General features: G+C 38.6%; 1 protein-coding gene across 5 annotated transcripts; it reads left to right on the forward strand.

Annotated features, from left to right (window-relative positions):
• Window positions 1-335: 335 nt before the first annotated feature.
• Window positions 336-22,506, forward strand: LOC136787847 (adhesion G-protein coupled receptor V1-like). 5 transcript variants are annotated; one of them, XM_066985203.1, is made up of 15 exons: window positions 338-627; window positions 1,851-2,595; window positions 3,950-4,323; window positions 6,156-6,332; window positions 9,311-9,491; window positions 10,112-10,314; window positions 10,968-11,097; window positions 12,715-12,795; window positions 14,119-14,258; window positions 16,646-17,255; window positions 18,202-18,417; window positions 19,395-19,610; window positions 20,809-21,053; window positions 21,248-21,429; window positions 22,173-22,506. In XM_066985203.1, the coding sequence occupies exons 2-15, from the start codon at window positions 2,220-2,222 to the stop codon at window positions 22,486-22,488; spliced, it is 3,447 nt and encodes a 1,148-aa protein (XP_066841304.1). In that variant the 5' UTR covers window positions 338-627; window positions 1,851-2,219; the 3' UTR covers window positions 22,489-22,506. The 5 variants fall into 5 exon arrangements, with proteins under 5 accessions (XP_066841306.1, XP_066841305.1, XP_066841304.1 ...); XM_066985205.1 differs by lacking the exon at window positions 6,156-6,332 and having other exon boundaries at window positions 336-627; XM_066985204.1 differs by lacking the exon at window positions 12,715-12,795 and having other exon boundaries at window positions 337-627.
• The last annotated feature ends 1,714 nt before the right edge of the window (window positions 22,507-24,220 follow it).

Genomic DNA, 24,220 nt, shown 5'->3' on the forward strand with positions numbered 1-24,220 from the left:
GTGGTTAAATGTAGATGATTCTCTTTCCTGTCTAAGAGTGTCCAAGTATATTAATTTTTAATGTTAACTTTCTGAACTATTATGCATTCATATTTATTATTATAAATTGGAATTACAAGACACAGTGATGTGTAGCTTCACAGTAGTATTCTGCATGGACCTGCGTATGCTACTTCTGTTTTCTAAAGTACGTATTCCGGGAGTAGAATTGTACTGCAAACGTGGTTGCCTTTAAAAGGAAGGCTTCATGGAACAGTTGTAGTATATTAGTATTTTACTTTATATTACATAGTATATTACTTCTTACTGTAAGGAAGATTACAGTAAAAGGAGTCTCCACATTTTCCTTTTCTACTCAACGCTGATGCATGCCTGCCAGGACTCTCATTCTTTCTGTATCACTGAACAGGATTTTGAGACACAGAGGACACTTCGGCAATGTTTCTTTGACCTGGCAGTTGTTTGATAATAACTCTGCACTGAAGCCAGGAGAAGAATTCTATGAAACTTATGGGACTGTGTGCTTCATGGATGGTGAAAGGTCGAAGTCAATAACACTACGTGCCATTTCAGATAGAATTCCTGAATTCAATGAATTTTACATTCTAAAGTTGGTGAATGCTTCAGGTATTGTCTTCCATATCACCATTTCCTTCATATCTGGTAGAAAAGAGTTATGTTTAATCAATCAAAAAGAAACCAACACTAGAAAGAGCATTGCTTTGAATCATGTCTTGATATCCTATGCTTTTCTGGTAAGGTTTTAGGTCTTATTTTTCATTTAATCTTGATTTCCATATATAGAGAGTTACTCAGTTCCCGAATTACTGTTAAACACATTTTGGTGATCTGAACTTTAAAAGGGATGCCTCTTGGTTTTTGAAATTAAACTTCTTAAAGTTCAGAAGTTTCATTTCAAAAACCAAGAGTTCTGAATTTCAGATACATAGATCTCCATGCACAAAATATAAAACAAAGATACTAACAAAGAAATAACAAAGGTATTAAAGGTTATGTGTGTCTACCATAATAGAGGTTGCTTTTTTGTTTGTTTGTTTCCCTAGAGGAGGTAAAATACTTGTAGTTACCACTTCACATGACTTAAATTACAACTTTAAATTGCTACTGGACACATTTCCTAATCTGGATTAATTCCACTTTAGTACTATTCATGGTCTTCTGTGCTCTGATACAAGTGAAAATGTGTGTTGGCCTTTCCTGTAAGTGAAGTCCATACGGATGTACAAAAGATTTCCTGCTTATAACAGGTAGATCACTGTACACTTTGAACACGGAGATTCTCCATTCACAACATGATCTTCATATCATGAATTCTTACTGTGCAAAGATAGATGACTAACACCAGGACTGGGCAGCAGTTTTAACACACAACTGGTTACTGTTTCTGCAAGGTGTATGTACTTCTGTATCAGAGGCAACAGGCAAGATTTTGCCATTCTCTATTCCTGTAAGTCTTTGAGCAATACAAGAATTGAATTTGGCCCCCATGCTTATCAGACGAATCAAAGGTAACCTACCTTATTGGCTAATTAAGAAAAGATGGACCTTGTCATGTTTCACCTGAAAGACATCTGTGTGTTTTACAGCTGAAAAATAGCATGTGGGTTTGTTTTCTACTGAAATTACATCAGCACAGTGTTTTAAGAATAATACAATTAACCTATGTAATTTTCAAGTTAGATCATTTGCTATAAGTCCAGAGGATCTTAAAGGAGGGTTTGAGGTTTTTTTAGAAACTTGTTTTATTAAAAAAAAAAAAAAGTACTTTGAAACTTTTTTCTGAGTGTGTTGTTTAATCATTAACTTTTACTCTAACTTCTATTACGCAGGTGGGTCTCCTGGTCCTGGTGGTCAGTTATCTGAAACCAGTCCTACTGTAACTGTCATGATCCCTTTCAATGATGACCCTTTTGGAGTGTTTGTTATAGATCCAGAGAGCCAGGACAGAGAGATAGTGGAAGATACTCTTTCTGAAGATGACCTTTCCTATATTACGGACTTCACCATCTGGAGACAGCAAGGCACCTTTGGTGTTGTCCGACTAGGTTGGGAAATACTGTCTAGTACCTTCCAAGCTGGACTGCCATCAATGGTAGATTTCTTGTTGCTTGGATCATTCCCAAGCTCAGTACAATCACAGCCCCACATGAGGCGCCATCACAGTGGAACAGACGCTCTGTATTTCAGTGGAAAAGAGGATGCATTTGGCATTATCGGTCCTGAATACCCATAACAATGGAAATAATGCAGTAACCAATTTTACATTTTCAGCTTGGTTAATTCCTAATGTCAGTACAGATGGCTATATAGTTGAAAAGGATAACGATAATGGGACTTTATATTATGGTGTGAAAATTCAGACAAATGATTCTCATGTTTCTGTAGTGCTTCATTATACAGCATTAGGGTCCAATATGACATACATGGCTAAAACATCAGTCATGAAATACCTGGATGAGAATACTTGGCTTCACGTTCTGATTACTCTGGATGAAAGTATAATTGAATTTTACGTTGATGGAATTCTAGTTCTGGGAGGAATGAAGAGTCTAAAAGGAGAAGCAATTCTTGATGGTGAGCCTTTGCTATTTTTCTCCATATATAAAGCTCTGAAATGCATAGTCTAGCCACTTCAAAGGTGGAAGAAATACACTGAAATGATTATATCTGTTAAGTTAATTGAAAGGAATGGATAAGAATTCTTTGAGGATTTTCAGAAAGCCTATGGAAATTGTGTGAATGTTCTAAAAAATTCAAACTGCTGCGATGTTGAGTGAGAGTAGAGGACTATTAATTGTATGGTGTACTATTTTATTTCTGCTTTTAAAATTCCAGGTTGAAGTTTAAGAAATCAAATTTTCCATTTGTAAAAAGAATAGTACTTCTGCAATTAGTAATTTCCATCACACTTGCAGTACTGTAGCTAAGCTGAGAGGCTGAGAGGTTTTTTTTTTTTCCCTCCCTCGGTTTCTAGAACAAATATATGTGAAATGCAATTATGCTTTTATTGCTAGAAGGATATGTCTGTGCTGTAAATTTTCTTTATTAGTGGGGATGGCGTGTGTCTGGGGATAATGCAATAGTAAGGCAAGTATGTCATCTCTCTCCGTTGAATGTTGGGTAATACACAGTGGTGTGCATAGCAGCCCAGTTTTTCTCAGCATCCTCCACTTTGTGCCCTGGGACTTTTATCAGTTCCTGTGGTTGCTCATCTCTACAACTGCCACTCAGTGTCATATGTATGACAATACACTGAAGAGCACAGCTTTTTTTGTTTGTTTGTTTTCTTTCGTTTTCTGAAAGGCAACTGAAAACAGCTGATGTGTGTGTTTTAGCACAAGAGCATAGCATGGCACAGAACAGGATAGAGTAGGAATGAATATGAGGCAGCTGTGATCCTATAGTTTGGAGACAGAGAAATATAAATGCTGTTGTAAAAAGAGTTTGGAATTTGCATGGAATTACAGTGTGGTGGATGAAATGGATGTCCAGAAGGGTTAATGCAGTAATCATGAGTATCATCAGAATGGATCAGCTGCCCTAGCAGAGGGAAACAAAGTAGGATTTGTTCAGCAAAACAAGGGCTAAAAGGGGTTGCAGTTCTGCTCTGAAAATCTGTGGAGGAAAGAGGGAGCCTCAAGTCTCTAAGACTTATAAAAATGAGGGATGATGATAATGTGCTGCTAGAACTAATAGGATGAAAAACTTGGACAGCATAGGATGGAATTGTTTGGCCTGTGAGGACTTACCTGTAACATTGAGATGAGGCTCAAGGAACCTCCTGATTTTGGATCTCAAGATCAATATGATTCCTCATCCAGGGACAATGAACAGTTTACCATTGGTTTTTAAGAAAAACAGGTAGTCAGTTGCTGACTGTTTCATACAAATACAATAACATGAGAAAAAATTATAATTTCCTTCTCAGGTCCAGGAATAGTAAGAATTGGAGCAGGAATCAACGGCAGCAGTAGGTACACAGGGTTAATGCAGGATGTAAGGCTTTATGAGCGTAAGTTGACACGAGCAGAGATCTATGAACTTCATGCAACTCCTGCAAAAAGTGATGTCCACCCTGTCTCTGGGTATTTGGAGTATTGGCAAGGAGAGGCCAATAAATCATTCATCGTGTCTGCAAAGGATGACAAAGAGGAAGAAGGAGAAGAATTATTCATACTAAAGCTCATTTCTGTGCGTGGTGGAGCTCGAATTTCACAAGAAAACACCACAGCAAGATTAAGAATACAGAAAAGTGATAATGCTAATGGTTTATTTGGCTTCACTGGAGCATGTATCCCTGAGGTAAGGTGGTCATAATGGAAATTGTAGGTGATATTTCAGGCACAGAAAGCTAAATGGCAGGACCAAGTGACCTGAACAAACCCTAGATTTTGCAGTGTTTGCTTTTGTGGTTAAGCAAAGTTTTCCTAGGATTTGGAGATGCATATGTTCTGTTAATACAACCTCAGTTCCACTGGGATTTACTATATAATTTTAAAAAACTAAAGAAAAAAATGGTTAAGAAAATTTAGTTTACTATATAAACTGAAGACTAAGGCTTAATTTTTTTTTTCTAGAAAAATATTTTACCTTCACTTCTGTTACATTTGAGTTACCAGTTAAAATGTAAGATTTAATTCTCTGGTTTTTTTTTGAGAATGGATTATTGCAAAGATTTTTATTTTAGTTTTCTGTGTCACATGATGTGTTTGAGATAATTTTACTAGAGATCATGCAATGACAAAGTGTTATGGATTTTTCCACCTTCATTTGCTGTCATAAACTAAGTTATAATTTGCATATGTTTGATGTCAGTTGGTTGATTTAGTAGTGGTTTTTTTTGTTGTTTTAGTTTTAACAGATGAAATCTTTTTTCAGTGGTATCCATTCTATATGCAGAGTGTAAACTTGCTACTTTTTGAGGAGGCTTGAAATAAACATAAATCATTCTTTACTTCTTTAATCAATTATAAGGGGGAATAACATGATAGCTATCTCTACTGGTATTGGATTATTTTGTGGAAAAAAAAATTTAATATAGTTTTCATTTGGGAACTCTTATGAGCTTTAATTACATTCTTTTTTAATCAAAGTGCTTATGATGTTTTTAAAATAACTGTCTTGCCTGAGTGATACTAGTTTTCAGTTTGGTTCAGTTTGCTTATTGTGTGCCTACCATATGCTATGATAATAGATTCCTTCAGGTTCAAGTACCTCTGATACGCTGTGATGCCACAGATCATCAGCCAACCATGAAGAAAAAAAATAATTATATGGCACGGTAATTGTTTTGCACCTATCATATGTCCATTTCACCAGGGAAGTATTAGAGCTCTTAGTGGTGATGCAGGAACACAGCATTTTTTTACCAGTAGTTTAACTGTGCATATCTGTCTACTAGGCAGCTGAAGTCACACACAGTATCTATGCTTTCTTACAAAGCAGCCCTGAAATTTATCTAATGCATAAGATAGCTTTAACCTTTCCAATAACTTTCAGATAAAATTATTTTCTATGTTAATTTTATGAACGTTATTTTCTAAAATAGAAGGTCAGTACCAATTAAAGCTTCATTCCAGAGACGTGACGTTGTCGCTGCAGAAGTCATGTTATCTGTGAAGATACAGAATTGTAAGGAGGACAGTAGAAGAGAAAAATCTGTTTTTCTGAATGATGATGGTATAGTTTATTTCTATCCATAGTGTGTCTGGTTAGAGAAAGTGCTGATCCAAATCTTTCTTTAAATTATTGCTAAGGAAAATTACAATATTGACGTTATTATAAAGCAATAGTTTCATTTGCTTTCGACAGGTACATTTCAAGCATATTGATTCTGTCTCTGACGCATAGTTTTAGGAAAGGGGTTGTGTCCAGGACGAACTGCAGTGTATTGTTATTTGTTACCTTAATAGTCCTCAGGGAGGCATCAGACTTTTGCAGATTCCACTAGGATTGTTCTGATTGGCATCAAGGTCAGTTTCAGCTTCCTAACACTCCAAAAGAGCTGAAAGTAACATGACAGCAATTTTTTACTTGAACATTTGTCTGGCATTAAATATTTTCGTGTTATTTAATGAAATTGCCTTGATTTACTTTGACAGTAATAAACGTTCCAAATTTTTGCTTTCTTCCAGACTGCTGATGAAGGTTCCACTATATCCTGTGTTGTGGAGCGTACAAGGGGAGCCCTAGACTATGTGTATATAAAGTACATTATCTCACAGGTTGATTCCACTGGCATTAATTACTCTGTTACCGATTTTTCTAATAGCAGTGGCACTATCACATTCGTTCCTTGGCAGAGATCAGAGGTAAACCCTACCTTCCTATTAACAATTCATCCTGTCCTTTACAAACCTCCTGGAAAATACCTTCTGAGGGTGCTTGGCTGGTTTGCATACTAGAGAGTGTTTACTTCACATGGCTTTTCTTATTATTATTTTTTATTTTGTTATTTTATGTTGTTATTTTTTTGTTATATATATATTTTCTTTCTTTCTTTTTTTCCATCCCTGACAACAAGAAAGTGTTATTTGTAGCTCTGTGTATATGTCAGTTCAAAAGTCACCATGTGTGCATGTACATATTAGATATATGTACATATACATAAAAAATATTAACTGTATTTATGTGTATGTGTACATATACTTTAAAAAGTGTAGATAGTCCATGTACTTTCGAAATTGGAAAATGATCAGGTTTGATCTGAGTGTTGTAACTCAAATTTATGTCCACAACAATTAAATAGGCAATAGTAAGATTCATTGCTGTTCTTGCACTCAAGGCTATCCAGGTTCTGTCTCCTTTTAAATTCAAAATCAGAAACAGGAGATTAAAGGTGTTCTTGTAACAATAGCTGTTTTTGAGTCTCCCTGAAATGATTACTGTCTGCTTTAATCTATTCCTCTGCATAAAGTGTGCGAGCAACTGGAACATAAGGAAATTATTCAATATTCTGGCCTTAGAGACACCTGAAATTGGTAATCAGAATTGCATCTCTTGAGTTGGGGGAGAGAAAGAGAAATGATACATAAGGGAAGCTTTAGCTGCTTCTGAGAAAGCTTTCTAAAAGTCTTACGAAATTCCTTATCTGAATTAGTTTAAAAAAAAAAGAAAAAGAAAAAAGAAATACCAGGATACCAGGATACACTGAAGAGTAGGAATTCAAAGCTACAGAGGCCCACAATTAAAAAATTATGTGGGCAGACTGGAGGTCCAAAAGAGGGCCAGAAAGATGATCAAAGAGCTGGAGAACCTGTCCTCTAAGGAAAGACTCAAGGGGTTAGATCTTTTCACCCTTTAGAAGGGGACTTTGATCCCATTATTACAGTACCTAAAGGGCAGCTCCAGAGTTGACAGAGGCTCTCTCTTCTCAAGAAACCACAGGAGAAGACAGAGGGCAAAGAGTACAAAGATAGAGTGGGAGAGGTTTTGTCTTGAAATTTTTTACAACTACTGGAACGACTTCCTTAGGGACAGGGTCGGGTTGTCCCGACCTCAGCATCTGGGCCAGGGCAATCCCAAGCACAAACACAGGCTGGGCAGAGAAAGCACTGAGAGCACCCCTTGGGGGGGGAAGGACCTGGGCGTGGTGGTTGATGAGAAGCTCGACATGAGCCGGCAATGTGTGCTTGCAGCCCAGAAAGCCACCCGTACCCTGGGCTGCACCAACAGCAGCGTGGGCAGCAGGGCGAGGGAGGGGGCGAAGGAGGAAATTCTTCCCTCAGAGGGCGGTGAGGCCCAGGCCCAGGCTGCCCAGAGGAGCTGCGGCTGCCCCATCCCTGGCAGAGCCCAAGGCCAGGCTGGATGGGGCTGAGGGCAGCCTGGGCTGGGGGGAGGTGTCCCTGCCCATGGCAGGGGGTGGCGCTGGGTGGGCTTTAAGGTCCCTTCCAGCCCAAACCAATGTATGGTTCTATGGTAGAATTCCCATCACCAGGGGTGCTTAAGATGCAGTTGAACATGGTGCTGGATTATTTCATCTATTTTTTTTTTTTCCATGAAACATTGAACTTCATCTTTTGATGTCCCATCCAGCGTGGGCTGTCCTATGATTAAAATTCTGTGGTAATAAACAGCGTGTGCTAGAAATAGAAATAAAAATAATCTGTTTCAATGAATTCAATCCTGATGTACAGCACGGAATTGTTAAATTTATTTGAAGAAGTGGTGCGGGACCACAGTACTGTAGAAACAACATACACTTTCTATTATTGTTTGTATAATAAGGATGAATTGTGAGTAGAAAATACCATCCTCAGTTTCACTTATATCAGGCTGCAGAAGTCAATGTGGACTCAAATTCGCTGAAGTCATTTGCAGGGATCCCAGTGACTTCACTAGAACTGTGAATCTGGATAATGTGATGACTGGCAAAAGCGTGTGGTATCTGAAAATAGTTCATTCATGTTATAATAGTTTGTTCATTCAGCTTTATTTCTCTGTGAAATGATATTACTGCATTTCATACAATCATATATAGCAGAAATTTCCAAAGCTTTTCTAGCATGGCAACATAGACGAGGCCCACATTACTCTATCTAGTGGCAGAAAATGGCTGATGTAGGCTCTTGCTACACAGCTTACTGGTCCAATTTACTGCATACATACAGAGGAGCTAATGTGCATGGCTCTAAGAAACGGGCTGGTAGCAAGCTGCTCTTCAGGTGGGATATCCTAAGGGACTTTCAACTGACATTTGTAATCTACTCATTACCATGCCTCTAAATATGATCAGCTACTTAAATGTTTTCTATATGTTTGTCCGACCATATCAAAACATAAAGAAAGATGGAATTTTCTGAAGTGAATGTGTTAGCGTGTTTAGAGCAAGGTTATGTTAGTAAATCGTATGATCTGCAGGTCAAAGTGTCAGGTGGTATAATAAGCTCAATTTATTTGCTCTCTAAATTGGATTAATCACTGTAATGTCTCTTCATAAGCATAATTTCAAAAAGATTTTAAAATTTATCAGATATTTCATGTTCAGTACATGGAAATTAAACTCTGCTTTTGTGAAGATATACAAAACCAACCAAACAAGTATTTATTATCACTTATTTATGTAGTTTGAAACAATTCAGAAAATATGCCTTCCATTTCCAGTAGCTTGGAAGCATTGTTTTTGGAAAGCATATTCTAGACATAAAATGTTATCTTAGAAATTAGTTGAATTTATGTGGAGAGCAAAAATAGTGTCCTTTGCTTTCAGAACTATACAGCAGATACAGCTGACTGACTAATCAAAGAATGTTGCATGGTTTGATTTCTCCATGATTTGGTCCTTCTCTAGGTGTTAAATTTGCATGTTATTGATGATGACATTCCGGAGTTAAATGAATATTTCCGTGTGACATTAGTCTCTGCAGTGTCTGGAGATGGGAAACTAGGTTCAACTCCTACCAGTGGAGCAAGTATAGATCCAGAAAAGGAAACTACTGATATCAGCATCAAAGCCAGTGACCACCCATACGGTAACAATGATGGGAATTATACAGCTTTGTTTCAGATTATTGTGTAGTTCTTTCCAGTCAGATGAAAACTTTGCTTGGTTGTAATAGTTGAGGAAGCAATCTCATATATTCCACTTTATCTAACTTGAATTAATTCATTGTTTATATACATGAATGAATACTGAATTAGTTTTCTTTTATAATTTTACAAAAAGGCCTCAAATCTTCCCTGCCCAAACAAGCAATGATTCTCTTGTGAGGGCAAATAAAGGCTCTGCATGTAGTTGATCCTGTCCAGGTTTTTCATCAAATGAGAATTCCTGACAATGAGAGTCATTTCTCCATATGTCTTGTACCAGTAAATACGCAAAACCGTGGCCTGTGAGGCTCTTTTGGGAAGAGAAGGTTTTATTATTGTGCTGTGCCTTTTATCAAGACTGACAAGAATATCAGTGAGAGAGGGTAAGGCACACAGCACATCTCTGGAAATAGTGTGATTGAGGCTTAAGGGTATACTGGTATATGTGGTTTTTAATTTCAGAACCATCACAAGATATGTTATCAATCACTTTATTTAAATTGTTTATCATCTTTAAAATTTGTTATGAAAAGCCATGTAAGTAGTAATTCTTGTCTTCCAGGTCTGCTCCAGTTCTCTGTGGGGCCACCTCCTCAGCCAGGTGATAAAATGATTCTTCCAGCCTCTTCTGTGCCCCATATTACTATTAAAGAAGAAGCTGGACACGTCAGATTACTGGTAGTTCGTGCACAAGGCCTTCTTGGAACAGTTCTGGTGGAATACAGAACAGTGCCAGTCACAGCTTTCAGTCCCAAAGATTATCAGGTATGGCAACTGCCAAGGTGGTATAATTGTTTTGGAATTAATTAGAGTTATTTATCGTGGAGATAGCTTTCAGTTTGACTGCTCTAGCCCAGCTATGATTCTTTCACAGAAAGACTACTTTACAAGGTGATGTGGCAAATGGATATGTAATATTCACTTAAAAATATACATCATGTGACTTCTCCATTCTTTTCTCTGCAGTAAGTTGCATTGTCTAGGAAAAGCCTCTGGTTTTGAACTTTTTTTTTTTTTCTTAACAGAGTTTTCAGTGTAGCAATTTGTGAGTTTTGCTGTTGTTACAGACCATATTATTCAAGTGCATGTACAGGTTAACATTATGCTTGTACATACTGGGATTTGTATATGCCTAGCAAAATAACCTGCATGTATCTGCACTTGCTTGTCCAACTGATCATTTGTGCAGAAAAATAAGAAAAATGTACATGAATGCAGATGCTCACCAGTATGTCAACTTAGATGTCTTCTTCTTTTTTTTTTTCTTTTGTAAAACAGATTTTTCAGATTTTTTTTTAAAGCTTAAGTGAGGAAAAGTAGATGTTTTGAAAAAGACAAAATGAAGGTTCTGTTTCTTTTTTTTATATGGATGAAAACATTAGACTTGAACAAAAATATGAAGAGCTCTTATATTGCAGGCTGTTGTGGGTACACTGGAATTTCAGCCAGGAGAAAGATACAAGTACATTACTGTTAACATCACTGATAATACTATTCCTGAATTAGAAAAAACGTTTAAAGTGGAGCTGTTGAACCCAGAGGGAGGAGGTAAGGCACATATATCAGTCCCTTAGTTGTATTTTCATGACCTCTACTCGTTCATAAAAATCTTGTCTTTCTTGGCATTATTTTCTATGTTATTTCTGAAAACAAACAAAAAGCACCTCTACATCCCCACCCCCATACAGCTGTCTTTTTTCGTAGGGAAGAACTGTTCCTCAGTTCTTTTCTTAATCCTTGGTGGAAACAACCAGATCCCATAGCAAGTATATTATTACCATGTATTAGGGAAAGTGTATCACTGCCATCTGTTAGGTCATCTAAAGGCAATTGCTGCTTTTCACTTTGTATAACTTCATGGTTGGTAATGAGAACTAAAATAATGCAAAAATATATTAGCAATATGTTGCATTTCAAAAATATGGAATATTTATAAAATATTTAAGGCTAAACAGTCAAAGTGTTGTGTTTTTGTTTGTTTGTTTTGGTTTTTTTTTGTTTTGTTTTGTTTTTTCTTCCACATGAGTGAAATCAGAAGAACTGCAATACATAGGTCAAATGGATTATAGCAGTAATAGGCTGTGGATGTTGAGGGCCATAGGGAGTTTGCTGAGCTGTAGCTGCAGAGGTAGCTCGTAGATAACTGTCTGTAAGAACAAGACAAACACTTGAAAGAATTATTGGTTTGAAGGGCTAGTCTGAAGGGACGGCAAAGCATAGTGGTGCTGCCACATAAACCCCTGAATACCTTACAGATTTTTTTTTCCATTTGAGAAAAATTTTAACGGAGATTGTAAAGCTTGTTGGAGGGAAAAGTAATTAGAAACACTGACAGCCATAAATTGATTTTTTTTTTTTAAACTGATGTTATTTTTTTAAACAATTCGGAAATTGCAAGTGTGGTCCCTTCTGGGAGGATGTATCAGATTTCCTTGAATTAATCCAGCTCTCTGCTATGATTGTATGTGTCTATGGTGCAACATGGTCTCAGTGATTCTTTTGGTAAAGTCTTGAGACTTTTCACGTATTTTGTCTTTTTGGTTGAATAGTTGTTTTGTTAAAAGGAGTCAAACTTTTCTCTTTCAAATTGTTGTGACAGAAAATTTACAACTAACTTTAGTAATCCAGTAACTATATAGCCTTTTTAAAATGAGCCTTCTTTTTGGCCTTTCCAACACAAACACAAAGCTTATGAAGTCCCCATTAGTTAAGTTTTCTGCAGATTTTCCCAACATTTTCACTTTGTGAGAAAATATTAGAATAAGGAGCTTGAGGGACTTTATCGTCTCCCCTACCTTTTTTTTTTTTTTTTTTTTCAATTTAGATTCCTCCATGACAAGCCTCAGTTAGGAGTGAGAAAGGGGAAATACAAAATGGGGACACAAAGAGGGAAAGAGAGGAAAGATAAACTATGTGTATGTGTTTTCTTTCATTCTGACTTCCCATTGCTATTTCCAATGTCATAAATTAAGTAAGAGGTGGCATATGTAAATATTTCAGTCTTTATTAGAACTCCTGTACACTTTCAGAAGCAAAGTTGATACCTTCCTAGAGTGCTTCCCTCTTTTTTTCCTGTTGTCCAGAATAGTTTAAATTTCTCTTTGCTTGCGCTCTGATTTATAAATGTATATATGTGTATATATCTGTATGTCTGTCATCTTAAAGTTGCTGAGCTCTTTAGAAATGATGGCAGTGGTAGTGGTGATGGGAACATGGATTTCTTCCTTCCAACTGTCCATCAGCATGGTAAGCATTTTGGATTAATCTTTATTTCTTTATGCTAACTGTAATATCCCTCATGAACTACACTACTGACACAGTTTATCATAGTGTTATTTTGCTTGTGGTTTGAGATATATCATAGAGTCCTGTCAAAACATTCTTTCCCATTTTAAAAAAGGCTTAATTTCAACAACAGTCAATACTAACCGTAATACAGAAAATAACAGCTTCTCTATCTTCAAAGCTGTATTTTTATAGAACACAATGTAGTTATTCCAGAAGTAGTTAGAAAAATTAGCTTTGTTTGTAAATTTTGTAAAATTTTCTGGAGAGCAAAGAGGAGAGAAACTTTTTAAATTTAAGGTAATTTAAAAATTACCTGACTGTGTGTTTTGATACTTTCTTTTGCCACTTGCTTTATGCTTTGATCTCTGCATCTCAAAAATACTCTTAATAAAAAGTGGTGTTAGCTCTTTTTTTTCTAAAAGAATGCTTTGATTATTTTTCATTTTTGAAGTCTATTTTTGTCACAACATACAGAAAACAAAGATAATTTAATCTTGAGAAAATTAAAAACATACAATATGCAGAAATAAGATGAAAACAAAAGCACCTACTATGAGGGAAACGCTAATGATGGCGGATTTTGAATTAAACCCTAGAGACCTGAAAATATTGTGTTAGCACCCATTATCGAAATCAAATAATTTATTCCACAGTGACAGCCTGATTTTCTGTTTTATTTGAAAATACAAAGGAGTTCAGTTTGAACCTGAGAGTAAGTCTGTGGTTTAACCACTTTTTGGAACTTCCTGGGAAGTGTTGTTTCCTCTTCTGTGTTTCCAGATTTTTTTTAAAATGCCAGGCTCTTTCTCTTTCTAAGCAGCAAGTTATCTCACACAAGATGATCATTACAGTAGTAGAATTTCCTGGACTAGCTTTTTCTTTGTTCCAGCTTCAGTTAAAATAGTACCTGCTTTTGTCCTGTCTGCACTGCTTACACTGTGTTTTACCACGTAACTCTCCCCTACCCTAAATTCTAGTTCATTTTCCTTAATTAGACAAGTAATTTTATTTTTGATCCTCTCTTAAAATATTTGCATTTTATATGTTGCTTTGGAGTGTTGTTCCATAGAAGGGCTGCCAGGACTGCATTATTGAAAGTGAGTTCCTTATCCATGTGGATAATTATTCCACATTTAAAACAAAAAAAAAACACACCACAAAATGCAAAACAGCAGAAATATTCCAGTTATGCTTTTCTGTGTGCTTTTTGTAACAAACTTCCTTAGCTTTTAAGAAAAGATGGTATAAAAAAATAACTCATTTTGGCACTTGCACTTACAGCCAGCTTGGGAATTGCATCCCACATCGTTGTGACTATTGAGGCTTCTGATGATGCTCATGGCGTCTTTGAGTTCAGTACTGAGTCACTCTCGGTAAATGGAACTGAGCCTGAAGATGGAGATAGCAATATTATGTTGCAGGTTAGAAAGTTTTGGGTCTCATATTGCTATGCAATCCTCTTTTATGTCTATTTTACAGAGCATTCTGCAATATTTTTATAATAGGTCTACAGCATTTTAACTTAACTTTATCATGTACATTTGTCTTGACATTTTATACTTCACTTTCTAAAGTGTATCTTTCAGCTTAAAACTAAAATGTTTTATATAAGTTTAAATTTACTTCTACTTGTTTACATTTGAGGTATGAATATTTTAAAGTAAGTGCTGATGACACAACAAATACAGCAAAGCTAAGATGATAAAGATTACACTGTTTTTAAAATTAGTTTATTTTTAACTCATCATGTCAATGACTTTGCACTGTATATAATGGAGGGGCTGGATTGTGTGCAGCTTGCAGTTGGCAATGACATGCTTAAGATCCTCCGGGTAAGGATTAAGGGACATGGAAATAAGTTATAACAATAAGATGAAGTTGTTGTGGGAGTCTGCTATAGACCACCCAGCCAGGAGGACAACATTGCCAAATTATTCTATAATGAACTAAGGGATATCTCTAGGTCATCTGCCCTTGTCCCTGTGGGTGACTTCAACTTCCCAGATGTTAGCTGGGAATACCATACAGCCAATACAAACAGGTACTGGAAATTCCTGAGGCACGTTAACAATAACTTGTTGGTACAGTTACTCTGGAAGCTGACTAAGAAAGGTGCCCTCCAGATTTGTTGCTTGTAAACAGTGAGGGTCTTGTGGGTGAAGTGGTGATTGGAGGCTGTCCTGGCCATAGTGACCATGAGATGGCTGAGTTTAAAATCTTTGGTAATAGGAGGAAAACTGCCAGCAAAAGTTCAGCCCTAGCTATGGAGACAGCAGACTTCAGACTACTCAGTGAACTAGTTTGTGAGGTCCCCTTGGAACCTGCTTTTGAAGGTATTGGAGTCCATCAGTGCTGGTTAGTTAAGTAACACCTCTTAAGAGCACAGGAACAGGCAATTCCAAAGAGTCAGAAGTTGAGCAAGCTGGGCAGAAGGCCAGCTTGGCTGAGCAGGGATCTTATTCTAGAATTTAGGCGAAAAAGGAAAATCTGTGGGCATTGGAAGCAAGGTCAGTTGAACAAGGACTACAGAGGTGATGTTCACTCAGAGTTGAAGCTGGCCAGTACTGTGGGGACAACAAAAAGTGCTTTTTTTAAAGTATGCTAACAGCAAAAGGAGGAGCAGAGAAAACATTGATCCATTACTTGTTGAGGTTGGTAACCTCACAAATAAGTACGCCAATAAAGCAGAGGTTAATGCCTTCTTTGCCTCTGTCTTTAACACCAATGATGGGCTCGGGGACACCCAAAGCTCTGAATTTCAGGACTGTGATGATGATAAACTCCCAGCCAACTTTGAACTTGTGCAGGATTTGCTGCTCCAGCTGGATGCATATAAGTCTATGGGGTCCAGTGGGATTAATCCCAAAGTACAGAAAGAGCTGGCTGATGTCATTGCAAGACCTCTCTCAATAATTTTTCAATAGTCTTGGAGTCTGGAGAGGTCACAGTTGACTGGAATTAAGTTAAACGAGGAAGTGCTGGATTCTGCACCTGGCAAGGGGCAATGCTGGCTGTACGGACAGGCCTGGGGACAAGAGGCTGAAGAGCAGCCCCATGGAAAGGGATCTGGGGGTTTTGCTTGACAGCAAGAGAAATATGAACCAGCAGTGTGCCTTAGCAGCCAAAACGGTCAACTGTGTTCTGGAGCATAAGGCACAGCAATGCTGGATGGTCAAGGGAAGGGATTGTCCTGCTCTGCTCTGTGCTGGTGAAGCCTCACCTCTAGCACTGTGTGTGCTACAATATATGAAGGACATAAACTATTAGAGAGCATCCAAAGGAGGGCTACTATGGTGGTGAAGGGTCTAGAGGGCAAGAAGTATGAGGAGCGGCTGAGGTCCCTGGGTTTGTTCAGCCCAGAGCAGAGCAGGCCGAGGGGAGGTCTCATGGCGGCCTGCAGCTCCCTCACGAGGGGAGCGGAGGGGCAGGCGCTGAGCTCTGCTCTCTGGGGACAGCGACAGGACCCGAGGGAACGGCATGGGGCTGGGACAGGGGAGGGTCAGGCTGGGGGTTAGGGAAAGGTTCTGCACCCAGAGGTGGTCGGGCACTGGGACAGGCTCCCCAGGGACATGGTCACAGCACTGAGCTGCCAGAGTTCAAGAAGCATTTGGACTACTCTGTCAGACATGCGATTTGATTTTGGGTGGTCCTGTGTGGAGTCAGGTGTTGGACCTGATAATCCCTGTGGATCTTTTGTAACTCAGGATATTCTGTGATTCTGTGACTTTGCTGTATGCCATTTTACACTTTTATGTTCTTCTTTCTTATAGTACAAAGAAATACATAAATCTTTGTGTTTTCCACTTAGGTTGTGAGAACTCATGGGGCCCTGTCTGAGGTGACTCTGTATTGGGTCATAGTCTGTGATCTTACAGAAGACCTGGTCTCTGCATATGGGAATGTAACATTTGATGTTGGCCAAGTGAGAGCAAATATTACCATACAAGTTTCTCCTGACAACGTGCCTGAACTGGATCAGGTGTTTTCAGTTTTGATCATCAATGTGTCCGGTGGTCGTCTTGGAAATCACACTAATGCAACATTAACAGTTTTAGCTAATGATGATCCATATGGACTGTTCATCTTTTCTGAGAGAAACAGACCAATAAAAGTTGAGGAAGAAACAAAAAATATCTCCCTGACAATAGTAAGGCTTGGTGGTCTTCTTGGTACAGTAGTGGTTACATACAGAACTTTAGGTGATGATGAAAAGTCACCCTTTCTTCCACCTGATGTTGTTAGAGCAATACAAGGAGAAGATTATATACCCATTACTGGTTATGTGATCTTCGCAGCCAATGAAAGCGAAGCCACAATATCTTTGCCTATTTTGGATGATTATGATCCTGAGAGGTCAGAATCTGTTTTTGTGGAGCTAAACAATACTGTTTTGATCGACAAAGTACAGGATCGGCCAAGTAAGTGTCTTTCATATGTAAACCCAAAGCTTAAATATGTAGGCTAATATTTATATTTAATAGGATAAAATGCAGCAATTGAAATTACAGTAAAATTTTACCTCTGCCTAACTCTGTATAGTTAAGAATCCTGTAAGTTATATGTCAGAGTATCTCACATTAAGTATGAAGATTCTGTGTGTCAGCATATATTTCCTTTACCACAAAATTTTGTCAGGGGTGGACATTTCTTTCTCCCTTCTGCATCTGCTTTATCCCAGGTGTTTTAGGCCAACTGTATTACTGTATTGGTTTTGTGTGCTAATACCTGCTCACCTGTTGTTTCTGTAAAGCACAATGATAGGAAATAAGCTAGTTGCACTTACTGAAAGCGAAAAAAGCCTTTTAAACATTAAGTGGTGTAGAATTGCAGCTTCATGCTGGCTTTTTAGCGTAGAGGATGTTTGCCCGATCAGATAAATTCAGGTCATTACAGCCTTATTTATGCTTAAGAGCTTCTTGGCATGCCTAATTTCCCTTCCCTCTCCCCCATGACTCTCCCACATTAATCTTGATTTTTAAGGGAAACACTACAAAAAATTCTACTGGGAAACTGAAAGGTTACTTATAGTTCATCATTGCTAGTGTAAAATTCTATTGTCCTATGGACAAATAAATAAGTAATTTTGCTAGTACCTCACCTCTTCAAAGAACTGGTGTTTTGTATGCTCCACAGCAGGGTAGAATAATAAGTTAGTAAGAATGTGGATTTTCTGACATAATATAATTCAAACATCAAAAATATGCTTGTGCAGTTTGTAGTTATATTTTGTCCAAATCTAAAATGAAAATTTTATTGAAAGCTAGTAGTGGCCATCCACTAAACTCAGGTGTATGTATATGAACAGTATAGCCATATATAGGAGGCATTTCAGGCTTGCTCTAAGAGGTTTTTTTTATATTTCAGTTGTAAATTCTCCTCGTCTTGGATCAGTGGGTGAGACTATAGCTCATGTAATTATCAATGCCAATGATGATGCTTTTGGAACACTTCAGCTTTCAGCTTCAGCTGTGCGAGTTGCTGAAAATTATGTTGGACCAATCATTAACGTGACCAGAACTGGGGGAATTTTTGCAGATGTTTCTGTGAAATTCAAAGCTATGCCAATAACTGCAACAGCTGGTAAGAAATCAAAATAGCAGAAATACACATTCTGTGTTAAACCAGAAAGAGCATACTGTATGCTTCGAGTAACCAAAGCAAGCAAGTGTGTATTGAATGCAGTCTAGTAAAACAAGTAGAAAAAATACCAAAGTGTGAGATACTTACTGAGTGTACTTAGGAGACAGGAATTCAGGTCCTATAGAAGAGACCTTACATCAAATTTAAAAAAACTCAGAGATATCATCACTGAAGAATCTAGCAAGAAAACTAAGGAAAGGAATTGGCTGTTTGTTTCCCTGGTGGCCACTCACTTTCTCAAAAAAATAAAATAAAATAAAAAATCCTGTAGTAGTATATATAGCTAGTACTTAGTCCTTTGTACATATTTCAACCTACCATACATGGCTTATTTGAGTTTCTTGGAGGGAAATTGAGAGCTGGTGACTCCTCTGTGAAACAGACAAATGTTAAGCACAATTCAAGAAGACTTTTACTTTGCAAATGAAAGGTAAAGCTCTCAGGTGATCCCTGAAAAGCTCCACGAGGGAAGGAGTGACCTTATGTCCTTTAGTAAAATCTCCTTTGAAAAAGGTACTTCTGTTTCATTTTATCTCTTGGAAAGCCAGACAACTATCAGAAATCAAATATAGAAATGTCACAGTTGTGTGATCTTCTCAATGGAAGATAATAATGGACCTTTTGTAATTGCTTCTTGGACTGACAGTGTAAACTCTGTTTTGGCCAAGATGAGATTTATTTTCATCCATCCAGATATCTAAAAGGCACTAGGAAATAAACAATTGTATTTTCTGGGTATGAAGATAAAGAAAAAAAAAACACAAAAAAACACACCAACATATGAACACAAGGGAATGCAAAAAGAACAGATAAATATTAGTGCTGATAAACATTAGTGATGTTTCATAATGAACCAGAATGCCTTAATATTCTTCTGTGTTTTGATTGTTTTGTTATTTTTTCATGTACAAATCTAGGTGAGGACTACAGTGTAGCCTCATCAGATGTTGTCTTACTAGAAGGAGAAACAAGTAAAGCTGTGCCAATTTATATAATTAATGATATCAATCCTGAAGTTGAGGAGTCCTTTTATGTTCAGCTGCTGAATCAAACGACAGGAGGAGCCTTGCTTGGATCTTTGACGAGGGCAGTCATAACCATTGAGGCTTCTGATGACCCGTTTGGATCCTTTGGTAAATGAGTCTTATTTGCATATTTTCTCTTGTCCAGTAGCAATCTGCTGATTTGTGGGTGAGTTATTACTGGGCAATGGAATAAAAATTTTCAGAATACAAAAAGGGAAGTCTGGATGAACACAGTAAAGGACAAAATAAGATAAACTAAATTAAAACGTGTAAGTAAGGGCAAATGGTGCCCTTATATAGCGAAATTGAAGCATTCAGTCAACTTATATATCAAGATTTTGTGAGACGAAGGTGGATTTTGGAGTCTCCTAATGGGGATGGATTTTAATTTAATTTGTATTTTTTTATCTATTCTAAATGTTGCATTTCTGCAATAGCTTGAAGCTTAAGTTTACATGCCAAAACCTGTTTAGATAGTGCAGTGTCATTGTTTTACAAAATAATCAGGCAAAGCAGGTTTAAATATCTGGGGAAATTGGAAAGTACAAATATGACTTAAATTGCATTCTTGTATGTTCTGGTTGTTAGTTATTGTAGTTTTTCTTCTTTCTATCATTATCAGCAAAATGGATTGTGGACACTTTCCAAAAATAGTTTCATTACACAGGTTTTGAGAAAAAAATGGTAATTTCAAAAATTTAATGACATTTTAGAAATTTATCTTTTCTATTTATTTTTTCTATTTCAGTATTTCTGGTGTATGTTTTCCAGCCATTTTATTTGACTTACTCTTTCTCCCTTTAGTACCCTACTTTATTTCAGTTATTCCATTTTATCAGCAAAATGTAAAGGAAATTGACAAAAGTAAATAATTCCACATGGATAATTCATTAACTTCATTCTTAACAACTAAAGATTTTATACAAGAAAGACTTATATTTGAAACAATTTAGATGGAATATGTTGACACATTTTTTCCATACGTGACATAAAAAATGATAAAAAATTTCCTCACTGGGAAAAATTACCTTCTGACCGTCTTCTAAAAACTTAGATCATGGCTAGCCTTGAACAATGGATACGTTGGAATAAACTCTTGGGTGGGGGCTGAATTTTCATGCCAATTTTATTTGCAGATAAAATGATACTGAAAGTTCAATTTGAAGTTTAAACCTGATTAACATTTTTTTAATTGTGCAAATGAATGCAATCAAGTGAAATAAAATATATAATTCAGTAACTAGGATGGTGTTTTTATTTTAAATATTACTGTTAATGAAATACACCTCTTTGTGCTGCACTTCAGTGTTCCAGATGACCGAATTTACTGTGGAGGAGCCTGAATCTGGATCAGTACCCATAAATCTGCCAGTAATCCGCAATGCTGGGACACTTGGTAACGTTACTGTTGAGTGGGTTGCTACCATTGGTGGACACCCTGCTGATGAGGACTTGCAGGTTGCCTCAGGCAATATTACTTTTGCCCCTGGGGAAGCCTTTCAGATGCTACTATTGGAAATCCTGGCTGATGATGTTCCAGAAATAGAAGAAGTAAGTCAAGCACTTACATCTTCCTTGAAGATGGTATTAATTTTGACTTGTTCTAGAAATATGTATGATGGAAAACAAGAAATGTTCCGGCAGGAAGGTGCTATAATTTCATGTTATACTTTGCTTGTAATTATTGTTAGAAAAACCACAAATTGTCTAGCTGCATTACTTCTTTTTCTTTTCTTCTCTTTGAGATTGTCCGTGTAGAATTAACTCAGGCCTCCAATGGTGGTGCTATTGGGTTAGATGGCGTGGCAAGTATTATAATACCTGCCAATGATAATCCTTATGGCACAGTTTTCTTTCATCAATCCTTATATCGAGTTCAGGAGCCACTAGAAAGAAATTTGCTGGCAAACATAACAGTCAGGCGAAGGTTTGTATAATGTTTGCTTTATTTGTAATTACTATTTATTCTTCACTTTTGTTTCCACTATAATGTCAAATTTCATGCTCCTCTCATAAAAATATGTGCATCAATTCTTTGATCTGCCATCTCAATGTATTTTCATTTCAAACACATTGTTTTTGAAGTAGATGTCTGTGTATTACATAAATTACTTAAACGTAGTATACATTGAAATGCACAATGTAAACTCAGCGTACACAGTGTACTATTCATTTTGTCCGTTTAATCATCAAATCATTTAAACCTGCATGGTAGCCTGTTCCTGTGATTTGAACAGGAGGACAAAATGGCCAGCCCTTACAGGATGAAAATAAGAGAAGGAAAACAGGTTTTATGCATGTGATCCTAGAGGAAGGATGATAAGTCTGGGTGTCACCGGCTTTTTCTTCCTTGCAAGTAAGGAGAGCTGCCAAGTCCTGAAGAAGACTAAGTTAACTCCTAGAACCAAATGTTTACAAATATGCATTCTTAACAGACTACTACCTAAGCTATAAATAATCAAACTTGCTATCCACAAAAAAATAAGATAACTCAGTTATTCTGGTACTAGTTTCAAAGGGAATGCATTTTGATGTGTTATTTGGAATTTTTCAGCAATTCAGAAAGGGTCAGTTGATTTTGTTCACTTCTATTATTAACCCAGAAACATGTAGAATATTAGACATCCTTTGTCAACTAACAGAACTTTATTTTATTATAATGTCTTTTAGTGAGGGAAGATTTGGTCAGCTGCAGATTTTCTACAGCACTTCTGAGACTGACGTTGTAGCTCTTGCTGTGGAGCAAGGTCAGGATATCCTGGCCTACTACGAGCCTCCTGTACAAGGAATTCCTGACAAACCATCCAAGACCAGAGTGAATGTGTCAGCAGCAAGTGACCCTGTGTATTCCTGTGCAGCTCAGTGCCTAAAAGAACAAGCATGTTCAGCCTTTACATTTTCCAGTGCCTCAGGGATTCCTCTCTGCCTTTGGCTGACGTCAGATATCAGCCCATTAACTAACAACACTTCAGGGTTCCGGACCTGATTTTCCGGGAAAATCCCCAAATTTGAGGATTGTTGAGGAAATTTCCCCAAACTTAGTGTTTTCTTTGAGGAGGGGGCCCCAAAACGGGGTCGCAAGCAGCGGTTTTGGGGGAATTTCCCTCGATTTTGGGACTTTTGGGGGGATTTCCCCAAATTGGAGGGGTTTCAGTGGGGGGGGGGGGTCTCAAACGTGGGTAACAAAGTGCAGGTTTTGGGCGATTTCCCCCCAAAAAGTTTGGTTTTTTTTAAGGGGGTGTCCCCGTGCCCCCCCCCCCCCCCAGCGTCACAAGCAGCAGCTTTTTGGGGCATTTCCCCCAAATTCGGGGCTTTTGGTGGGTCCCTGATTGGAGGGGGGGGGGGGGGGAAGAGGTTTTTGGGGGGAATTCCCTGAAATTTTAGTGTTTTTTTCGGGGGGGGTGTGGGGTCCCAAAACGGGTCACAAGCAGCAGCTTTTGGGGCCGTTTCCCCGGATTTTGGGGCCGTGCCCCGGATTTTGGGGCCGTTTCCCTGGATTTTGGGGCTTTTTTTTTTGGGGGGGGGGGATTTACCTAAATTCTTTTTTGGGGGGGCTCATTTGAGGACTCTCCCCCCCTTATTGGGGGGGGCGCTCATTTGGTGCCCCCCTTCTGGTTCTTTTTTGGGGGGGGGGAGGGCTCACATATGGCCCCCTATTTTGGGGCTAAAATACCCCCCCCGGGTGTTAAGGGAGTTTTGCTGAGGGGGGGGTCCCCGAAACGGGGTCACAAACAAAGGTTTTGGGGGATTTCCCCCAAAAGTTTTTGTTTTTTTCTTTTTGGGGGGTGTCCCCGTGCCCCCCCCCCCTTTGCGTCACAAGCAGCAGCTTTTTGGGGCATTTCCCCCAAATTCGGGGCTTTTGGTGGGTCCCTGATTGGAGGGGGGGGGAAGAGGTTTTTGGGGGGAATTCCCTGAAATTTTAGTGGTTTTTTTCGGGGGGGGGGGGGGGGGTGTCCCAAAACGGGTCACAAGCAGCAGCTTTTGGGGCCGTTTCCCCGGATTTTGAGGCCGTTTCCCCGGATTTTGGGGCTTTGGGGTCAGGGAGGGAGCGGCGTTTATGTACAGGCGGGGGGGGGGGGCAGAAGTGGGGGGGGCCCCCCCGGGAGAACGAGGCATTTGGGTGGGGGGGGGACCCCAAAATGCCCCCCCCCAATGATTTAGGGTGAGGGGGGGCCCCAAAATGCCCCCCCCCAAATCGTTTAGGGTGTGGGGGGGTCCCAAACAGCGGGATTTAGGGGATTTCCCCCAAAATTTGGGGTCGGGGGGGCGCAGGGGTAAGAAATGTATTTTTTTTAGGGGATTTTCCCCCAAATTTTAAGGGGGGGGGGCAAAACTGCGGGTTTTGGGGGATTTCTCCCCAAAATAAGGGTTGGTTTTTTGGGGGGGGGGGTAACTGGGGTCACAAATGGGTTTGGGGGAGTTTTCCCCAAATTTGGGGTTTTGAGGGGTCCCAGCAGCAGCTTCGGGGGGATTTCACCCCAAAATGGGGGGGGGGGGCACAAATAGCAGCTTTGGGGGATTCCCCCCCAAATTTTGGGGTCTCGGGGGGGGGGGGTCCTAAAAGTGACCTCACGGGGAGGGATTTGGGGGATTTTCACCCAAAATTTGGGGTCTGGGGGGGGGAATCCTACAGGCACACCACAAGCAGCGGTTTTGGGGGAAATTTCCCAAATTTGGTTTTTTTTTCGGGGGGGTCCCTAATTGGGGTCACAAGCAGC

Source organism: Anser cygnoides, chromosome 31 (assembly GCF_040182565.1).
Source record: "Anser cygnoides isolate HZ-2024a breed goose chromosome 31, Taihu_goose_T2T_genome, whole genome shotgun sequence".
Taxonomy (NCBI): domain Eukaryota; kingdom Metazoa; phylum Chordata; class Aves; order Anseriformes; family Anatidae; genus Anser; species Anser cygnoides.